We start from the raw sequence: 9396 nt of genomic DNA on the forward strand, positions 1-9396 counted from the left end.
GCTATTTCTGACCCTGGGAGGAGGAGGAAGGTGGGAGGAAGGCTGGTGGGAGCTGAGGGCTATTTCTGGCTCGGCTTCGTGACCTGCCAGGCCATTCTTGGGCGCTGTGCCAGTGCCCCGTGCCAGGCTGCCCCCGAGCTGTGCCCGCAGCACGTGGCACAGGTGGCCCTGGGTGCTGCCACACGCCCCGCGGGGTTTGTCACAAGATCCTGGGGCCGGCTGTGACCTCCTGATGTCACCCTGCCCTGGGAGTGCCCTAAATAGGTGAACCCTGCCCCCGAGGTGCCTTTGTGTCACTGTGGAGAGCGTGACTAAGGTGGCTCTGTGGGAAAGAGGACAGTGGGTGCCACCCAGGTGTGCCAAAGGCTGGCAGCTCCGTGGCCTGTCCCCTTCCCCTTGCAGTGACCCCAGGAGAGAGCAGGGGGCACCAGGAGTGTCCCCAGACGTGGCTGTGGCACTGTCACACATCGGCTGCCACCTGTCGCAGATGTCTTTTATGGAAAATCCTTTCTTTGGGATTTTTCCTCCTGAGAGGCCTCAGGAACAAAATGTAAACAATGGTTATCTGCTGCTGTGGAATGGAACAAGTGCATCTGGGATTGGTCTCATGTGGTTGTTTCTAATTAATGGCCAACCACAGTCAGCTCTCTCGGACTCTCTCTCTGAGCCACAAGCCTTTGTAATCATTCTTTCTTTTTCTATTCTTAGCGAGCCTTCTGAGGAAATCCTTTCTTCTATTCTTTTAGTATAGTTTTAAAGTAATATATATGATAAAATAATAAATCAGCCTTCTGAAACACGGAGTCAGATCCTCGTCTGTTCCCTCATCCTGACAGCCCTGTGAACACCGTCACAGCCAGCCTGGCCTGTCCCCAGCAGTTCTATATATGGCCCGGTGGCACTGGGCTCTCAGGTGACACCGGGGAGGGACACAGGGTTTATTTTTGGTCCCTGAATGGATCTGGGCTGGAGCCGGGCTCTGTGCCCCGGCCAGGGCAGGGCACCATGTGCTGCTGGGAGGGCTCTGCTGTGGCTCCTGCATGGCCCCGTCCCCGCCCGGGGCTGGGGGACAGGTAAGGACGGGCCTTGTCCCCTCCCCGCGTGTCCTGCTGTCCTTCTGCCCTGCTGTCCTGCTGTCCTGCTGTCCTGCTGTCCTGCTGTCCTGCCCAGCTGTGCATGTCCTGCTGTCCCCGTGCGTGTCCAGTTGTGCTGTCCTTCTGTCCAGCTGTGTGTCCTGCTGTGCTGTCCTGCCCAGCTGTGCGTGTCCTGCTGTCCAGCTGTGCTGTGGGGGATACCCCGGCTGCTCTGGGCTTTGGGAATGCTCGGGAACATCAGTGCCGGGTTTAAGGTGGATTGGAGGCAAAATGGGTGGGAAATGGGGGTGTGGGGGGTGTTGCTGCTGTGGAGAGAACACCAAAGCCCCTGTGCAGCTCTGGGAAACATCCCAAATCCCCTGTGCAGCTGTGGGGAGCATCCCAAACCCACTGTGCAGCTGTGGGGAGCATCCCAAGCCTTTGGGGGCACACAGCTGGGCTTTGGGGGCACACAGCCGGGCTTTGGGGGCACACAGCTGGGCTTTGGGGGCACACAGCTGGGCTTTGGGGGCACACAGCTGGCCGGGGGGGCACACAGCTGGGCTTTGGGGGCACACAGCTGGGCTTTGGGGGCACACAGCTGGCCGGGGGGGCACACAGCTGGGCTTTGGGGGCACATAGCTGGATTTTGGGGGCACACAGCTGGGCTTTGGGGGCACACAGCTGGCTTTTAGGGCACACAGCTGGCCGGGGGGGCGCACAGCTGGGCTTTGGGGGCGCACAGGTGGATTTTGGGGGCACACAGCTGGGCTTTGGGGGCACACAGCGGTGCCACCCCGCCGTGCCTGACGCGTGGCCCTCCCCCGTCGCAGGCATGGATAACTTCGAGTACAGCATCCAGCTGACCGACCGCGAGTGGGCCGAGTTCCTGCGGGCCGCGGAGGAGTGCAGCCTGGCGCCGGCCTCGCTGGCCACGGCCGAGGAGCAGAGCCTCAGTGACATTGAGCAAGGGGACAGCGGCGGCAGGGGCAGCGCGGCCGGGCCGGGCAGCGAGCCCGCAGCGCCGGGCAGTGCCAACCCCGCGACACGTGGTGCCCGCGCCGGGGCCAGCGCCGGTGCCAGCCGCCCGGAGCGCGGGCAGTGCTGTGTGCCGGGCAGCGAGCGCGGAGCGGAGCCGGGCAGGTCCCTGTGTGACAGCGACAGCCACCAGCCCGGCTGTGCAGCTGCCATGCCCAGCGCCCAGAGGAGGCAGCAGCCCCCGCGGGCACCCGGCGGCACCGCGCAGGGCACGGCGGGGACAGCGCCCGCAGGGATGGAGCAGGGCGGGGATGCAGGAGGGACACAAGCCCCGCTGGCACAGCCAGAAGCCCCAGCAGCCCCCGGAGCCCCCTCGGAGCCCCCGGCGGCAGCGCAGCAGCAGCAGCAGCAGCAGCAGGACCCGGCGGGCACGGAGCCCAGCGTGGCAGCGCAGCAGGACCCGGCGGGCACGGAGCCCAGCTCTCCGGGCGGCTCCCCCAGCGTGGTGAGGCCCAAGGTGCCGGCGCAGCCCAGGAAGAGCCGCAAGCAGCGCGGGGCCGAGGGGGAGCGGGAGCCCCCGAGCGCGGCGCCCCCCGGCAAGGCCCCGCCGGGCTCCCCGGCGTCCCCTCGGAAGGGCAGGGCCAAGGACAAGGCCGCCAGGGCGGCGCTGGTGAGGCTGGGCAGCGAGGAGGGCGGCGATGGCGGCCCCAAGGCCCCGGGCAGGACCAAGGGCACCCGGCCCCCGAAGGCAGCGCAGGCCGGGGCTTCGGGCGGACGTGACACCGTCCCCGCGGCCCCTGCGGACGGAGCCGCGGCTCTGCCAGGGGAGGAGAGCCAGGAGATGCCAGGGAAGCCTCTCCAGCCCCGGAATGTGGCGGCGTTGGGAGGGAATGCTGCTGAGGGGGCTGGGGGGCAGCCTGCTGATGAGACACCTGGAGGGAATGCTGCTGCTGAGATACCTGGGGTTCCTGCTCCTGAGACCCCTGCAGTTCCTGCTGCTGAGATACCTGGAGTTCCTGCTGCTGAGATACCTGGAGTTCCTGCTGCTGAGATACCTGCGGTTCCTGCTGCTGCTGCTGAGATCCATGGAGTTCCTGCTGCTGAGACACCTGGAATCCCGGCTGCTGAGATCCCTGGAGTTCCTGCTGCTGAGACACCTGGAATCCCTGCTGCTGAGATCCATGGAGTTCCTGCTGCTGAGATACCTGCGGTTCCTGCTGCTGCTGCTGAGATCCATGGAGTTCCTGCTGCTGAGACACCTGGAATCCCGGCTGCTGAGATACCTGGAGTTCCTGCTGCTCCTGAGACCCCTGGAATTCCTGCTGCTGAGATCCCTGCAGTTCCTGCTGCTGAGATCCCTGGAATTCCTGCTGCTGAGATCCCTGCAGTTCCTGCTGCTGAACTTCCCAAAAAGCCCTCAGAGATCCCTGGAATTCCTGCAGCTGAGATCCCCAGGAAACCCTCAGAGATCCCTGCAGTTCCTGCAGCTGGGATCCCCTGGGAGCCTGCAGCTGCGATTCCCAGGAGTCCTGCCATTGAGATCCCCACGATTCCTGCAGCTGGGATCCCCAATATCCCTGCCATTGAGATCCCCAGGACCCCTGCAGCTGAGATCTCCAGGAGTGCTGGAGTTGGGATCCCCAGGAGCCCTGCAGCTGAGATCTCCAGGAGTGCTGGAGTTGGGATCCCCAGGAGCCCTGCCATTGACATCCCCAGGAGCCCTGCCATTGCCATCCCCAGGAGCCCTGCCATTGACATCCCCAGGAGCCCTGCCATTGACATCCCCAGGATCCCTGCAGCCGAGCTGCCCAGGATCCCTGCCATCGAGATCCCGTGTGATCCCGCAGCCGGGCTGCCCTGGGAAGCTGCAGCTGAGCTCCCCAGGGCCGTCAGCCCCCTGTGCTTTGCCGAGGGCGCCTCTGGCAAGCCCAACTCGCTGGATGTGACCTGGCCCGAGATGTACGAGTACCTGTTCTGTGACTCCCAGGAGGAGGAGGAGCTGGGCAGCTCCCTGGAGGGGCGCAAATCGCCCTTGCAGAGGGAAATCTCCTGGCCTGAGCTCTACGAGTACTTCTTCACTGAGCCAGAAGGAAGCAGGAAGAAAGGCAAAGCTAAAGACAGGAAAAGAAAGAAGTTCAGAGGCCTGGAGCGCCCTGGGCTGCACCAGGAGGCGCCCAGCCCTGCTCCAGACAAGGACACCGTGGTTATCTCGGTCCCTGATGTGCATGAACGCTTCTTCCCAGAGCCAGCCCCCAACAGGATGGGCTGGAGAGGGATTTTCTCCCTGGCCCCGGCCTCAGAGGTGAAGAAAGCCGTGAGGGCTTTGGGCTCCCTGCTGCAGAGGCAGGCCCAGCTGGGAGGAGGCCAAGCCCCAGGCTCCCAGGCCCTGGTGCCCAGAAGATCCGGAGAGGAGCTCGCCCTGGTCCCGCTGGGAGGAGCCCAGGGCTGGCCAGAAGATGGGGACAGGGCCCTGGCACTGAGAGGTAAATCCTGTTGTTCCCTGGGGGGACCTGCCACAGGCTGTGTCACCCAGAGGGATGCTCCATCTGTCCCTCGGGGTCTCCCTTGGGATGTTCCTCCCTCTGTCCCTTGGGATGTTCCTCTCTCTGTCCCTTGGGATGTTCCTCCCTCTGTCCCTTGGGATGTTCCTCCCTCTGTCCCTGTGCCAAGCCAGTGCTCCTGGCCTGGTCCCCCAGCACGGACAGGGAATGTGGGACTGTAAAACCCACCCTGAGCAGACAAACACCCTCTGGAGACCTCAGAGGTCACCTGAGCATTGCTGCTCCTGGGGGCAGGTGAGAGAAATGGGAATAAAGGGAGAAGTTTGATCCACCAGGACAGGCAGGGGTTTGTCTTTGAGCTTAAATGATGCCCAGAGTTAATCCTCAACCCAAACACTGAGGGAGCCATCCCAAAGGGAGCCTCAGCATGGAGCTTCCAGTCTGAAAAACACCCTCTGAGGTGGTCACAGCTAATTAATAAGGCAGCTTTAATTGAAAGCCTGATCAAATGAATAGGAGCAGACAGAACCTGATCTGAAGCTGTTGCAGGCTGGCTCAGGGAATAGGAGGCAGGATGGGTGGGATATGGACACTGAGCACTCTCAGATGCTGTCCTGGAGCTGGCTGGGTGTGCCTGGGGACAGGAGGGGACCGTGCCTGTGTCCCCAGGAATTGCTGTGTCCCCTGTCTGCCCCCCAGACCCGACTGCAGCCACCACAGAGGGCTGGGGCAGCCTGAGGTGGCCTCAGCAAACATTTCCTTGGGGTTTTTAATAGAGTGAAGGACTGAGGAGTTAAAAATCCCATTTCCTTGGGGTTTTTAGCAAAGTGTAGGACTGAGGGGAAGGGTTAAAAACCCCATTTCCTTGGGGGTTTTAACAGAGTGTAGGACTGAGGGGAAGGGTGACAAATGTGCCCCTGTCCCTTGGGAACGCACAGAGCCCTCTGAGTCCCCCCTGGTGCCCAAAGACCTCCAGGGCTGATTTCCCAGGGGGTTGCTGTGGCAGAGGGGGTGGCACAGAGCCCCCAGCGCCTCGTGCTCCTCTCGTGGCAGGAGCAGCAGAGGAGGAGCCCCGGGTGCTGAGCCACAAGGACATGTGCCTGGTGTTCTGTGCCTTCGCCTCCTGGGCTGTGAAGACATCTGACCTGCAGGCTCCGGATGCCTGGAAGACCAGTACGTACAGTGCCAGCCTGGAGAGGGGTGGGAGGGCTCTGGGGGACGTTGGCAGGGAGGAAAAATGGGATATTTATACCTGCAGCTGCCTCTGGGGAAGTGCAGCCTTTTCCTGGTGTTCCAAAGCCGTTTCCGTGCCTTTTCTCTCCCCTCTGATCCCATTCCTGCTCGTGTCTTTTGTGCTTTCCCCAAAAGCAGCTGCTGCCTCCACAGCCTTGGTCCTGCTCCATCCAGGGTCCCTGACAGGGCTCAGCTTGGCAGGAATTCCCTAAGACCTCCTTAGGCTCCCTCATCCCAGCAGGAGCAAAATTCCCAACACAACCGGTCTCACAGCAAGGCCAAGCCTGCCTGGGGTTCTTTGTCATCACCAAAGTTGAGGTTAAACCTTCATCCAGCACCAAAATTCCCGTGTTTTTCTGAGGTGCTCAGAAGGTTTAATCTTCCCCCCAAAGAGGAGGAGGAAGTTTTATCTTCTCCCCATCATCCTCCTGCACTGAGCCCTGCAATTCCCTGGGGATCTGTGGGATCCTCTCCTCTCCAAGCCCAGCTCTTGGAAGCTGGTGAGGAGAGAGGAAGCTGAGGAAACAGAAATTCACAGAATCCCACAGGAATGGGGATGGCTGGATGAGCAGGGCTCAGGGAAAGCAGCATCCCTGATTCCCTGGAACCCTTGGAGAGCCCTTCCAGAGCAGCATCCCCAATCCCTGCCCCGCAGAGCCCCTTCCATGGGAAGAAATGCCAGGATGGAGGCTTCCTGCTGCTCTTGCAGGCGAGGAATGTTCCCTGCTAAGGTCAGCAGGCAGCTGACACCGGGCTGGGAATAGCTCCTGAGCTCAGGCTGCTCCCTGCCCTCATCCCCAGCAGCTCCTGGCCTGCTCCCCGTCCTGCTGAGGGTTTGGGATGGAGGAAATGTCCCTAGGAAAGGTGTGGAAAGGGGGACAAGCTCCTCATGGAGGATTTGGGCTTCTAACAAGCTGAGTTTGTGTTCCTCTAGCTCATAAATCAAAATCCAGTCTGAGTTTAATGTGTGGGGTCTAAAAACACGGCTTGGATTCCTGGTTTTGCTTGGGAATCAAGGGAACTTGATGTCCCTTATAAAGCAAATCAAAACCATTGGGTGCAAGGACAGAGCAGAGCTTGGTTTGGGTTTCACCCCCATTAGTTATTTCTTGTGTCCCTACATCTTTTGATTCTCAGCTTTGGATATTTTCTGCTTTTGGCTGGGGCCAGAAAATCCCCAGAAAATCCTCAAAGTGGGATTTTGGAGGGAGGGAGCCCCGGAGCAAATTCCGTGTGCTGGGAATGCAAACCCCGGGCAGGAGGGGGGACAGGGGAAGGGACAGGAGCGACCCCCGCGTGTCCCCCCGAGCGCTTCGGGACCGGAGCGACACTGGCAATGTCCTGGGCTGTTTTCCAGTGTTCCTGGCGAGCTTTGGCACCCTCTCGGCCATCCGCTACTTCCGAAGGACGGTCAGGGAAGGGCACCCCCGGACTTAACCCGTGCCGCGCCGGAGCCGCCGCCCGGGGCCGGGGCTGCGTTCTGGACAGTGGGAGAAGCCTGGAGCCGGCCCCGAGAGCTGCCCCGGCCCCATCCCCGACCGGACAGGAGGGCACAGGGAGCGGGAGCTCCCGGGCACGGGAACTGACGGTAGGACAGGACAGGACAGTGCCCCCATGGTCCCTCCTCCCCGCTGGAGTCACCTGGAGGTGGCACAGGGACACACGGAGGTGGCACGGGGATGCTCGGAGCGGCACAGGGATGCTTGGAGGGGCACAGGGACACACGGAGGGGCACGGGGATGCTCGGAGGGGCACAGGGATGCTCGGAGGTGGCACAGGAAGGCACAGAGGTGGCACAGGGATGCACAGAGGAAGCAGGGAGGTGTTTCACCCCTATAAAAAGAGCCGGGATATCTCTGGAGGAACTTTGGGAAGAGCTTGGCAGAGCCCGGGCTGGGCAGCGGCTCCCAGAGGGATGCAGGGCTCGCTGCCAAGCGCTCCCATGATCGCTCCCGGAGGATCAAACCCCTCTTGGGTTTCACTCCCAAGAAGCCCCAGCTCGGGGATGAGGTTTCTGCCGCCGCGGCTCCGTCCCTGGGGACAGCTGGGACAGAGACACGTCCCCATCCTGCGGCAGGGACGGGCAGGGGTCACTGAGGGAAGGGCAGCAGGGGCAGGGGCTGAGCTCGGGAGGGTCAGGAGAGGGGACAGCAGGGAGGAGGAGGAGGTGGGCAGGTTTGGCCGTGCCAAGCAGCAGGGAAAGGCTCTGGGTATTGGATTTATTTCCCTTTGTGCCTCCCGTCCTAGAGAGGCAAAGGGAGACGTGGGGTGAGGGAAAGTGGGAAATGCAGTGGTTCAGTTCCCCCTGTCCCCAGGGCTCCCTCAGCACCCCAGGGGGAGCACCTCAGCTCAGGAGGAGCTTCCTCTCCTCAGCAGCCTGGTGACAGCGCCAGGGAGGGATTGGATTGGGATCCACGGTGTTTGTGGGGCGACAGCAGAGAGGGGAGGCTCCTTTCCTGTGCTGAGAGGCTGGCAGGGCTGCAGGGATGGGCTGGAGGCCGTGGGCTGGCACAGAGACACCTGGGGCTGGGATTAGGGCTGGACAGGCTCTGCATGGCCTGGAGCAGCTGCACGCCCACCGAGAGGGCTCCTGTGCAGGGGGAGAGCAGATGGAACGTGCTGGAAGCTCCTAATAAAGTTCTGTCTCATTTACTGCTCCTGTGTCCCTCCCTGTGCGTGTGGGGAGGCCTTAAGGGAGCGCTGGGCCTGCAGGGGGATAAATCAGTGTGTGTGTCTGTGTGTGGGGAGCCAGAGCTGCAGGGGCAGATGCTTTGCCAGGATCTTTTCTCCTGAGAAGCTGAGAGGCCTCAGGAACAAAATGCGAACAATGGTTATCTGCTGCTGTGGGATGCAACAGATGCATCTGGGATTGGTCTCATGTGGTTGTTTCTAATTAATGGCCAATCACAGCCCAGCAGGGGAATGAAAGGTCCTGCAGGTCCCGGGGGATCTGGGAGCCTCTGCCACAGCAGCCTCAAATTGTCATGCTTGGTTTATTCTCTGACCTTTCCAGCTCTCACAGCAAGGCCAGGCATGCCTGGGATCTCTATCCAAAATATGGAGATTAAAGCTCACAAATTCAATATACCCGAGGATTTCCCCCAGACCAAAGCTGGATGGAGGGGGCAGCCAGGAGCTCCCACCTCAGCCAGCCCAGCCCCAGCGACCTTGGTGCATCCTGCAGCCCTGGTGCCATCCCTGCCTGCACGTAGCCCCCTCAGCTGACACCCCGGCAGTGCCAGGCGCATGAAAAAGTCAGGCAGGTGCTGCCCCGTATTTCATCTGCCCCGTATTTCATCTGCCCTGCATTTCATCCCCCGGACACCGGGGATGCCTCTGCCCCTTCTCCTGGGAATGGCCCTGCCTGCAGCAGCTCCTTCACTCTGGATTTGCCTTTACTCGGAATTTTCTTCCCTCTGATTTTTCTTTAACTCTGTTTTTCCTTCACTCTGAATCTTCCTTCCCTCTGATTTTTTTCATTCAGATTTTTTTCACTCGGATTTTTTTTTCACTCAGATTTTTTTCACTCAGATTTTTTTATTCAGATTTTTTTTCACACAGATTTTTGTTTACTCAGATTTTTTTTCATTCGGATTTTTTTTATTCAGATT

At 60.8% G+C, this 9396-nt stretch overlaps 1 protein-coding gene across 1 annotated transcript; it reads left to right on the forward strand.

Annotated features, from left to right (window-relative positions):
- Nucleotides 1-1908: 1908 nt before the first annotated feature.
- Nucleotides 1909-8419, forward strand: PERM1 (PPARGC1 and ESRR induced regulator, muscle 1). The gene is made up of 4 exons (XM_064730898.1): nucleotides 1909-2981; nucleotides 3930-4534; nucleotides 5606-5725; nucleotides 7143-8419. The coding sequence occupies exons 1-4, from the start codon at nucleotides 1909-1911 to the stop codon at nucleotides 7220-7222; spliced, it is 1878 nt and encodes a 625-aa protein (XP_064586968.1). The 3' UTR covers nucleotides 7223-8419.
- The last annotated feature ends 977 nt before the right edge of the window (nucleotides 8420-9396 follow it).

The sequence above is a fragment of the Zonotrichia leucophrys genome, chromosome 21 (genome assembly GCF_028769735.1).
Source record: "Zonotrichia leucophrys gambelii isolate GWCS_2022_RI chromosome 21, RI_Zleu_2.0, whole genome shotgun sequence".
NCBI lineage: Eukaryota > Metazoa > Chordata > Aves > Passeriformes > Passerellidae > Zonotrichia > Zonotrichia leucophrys.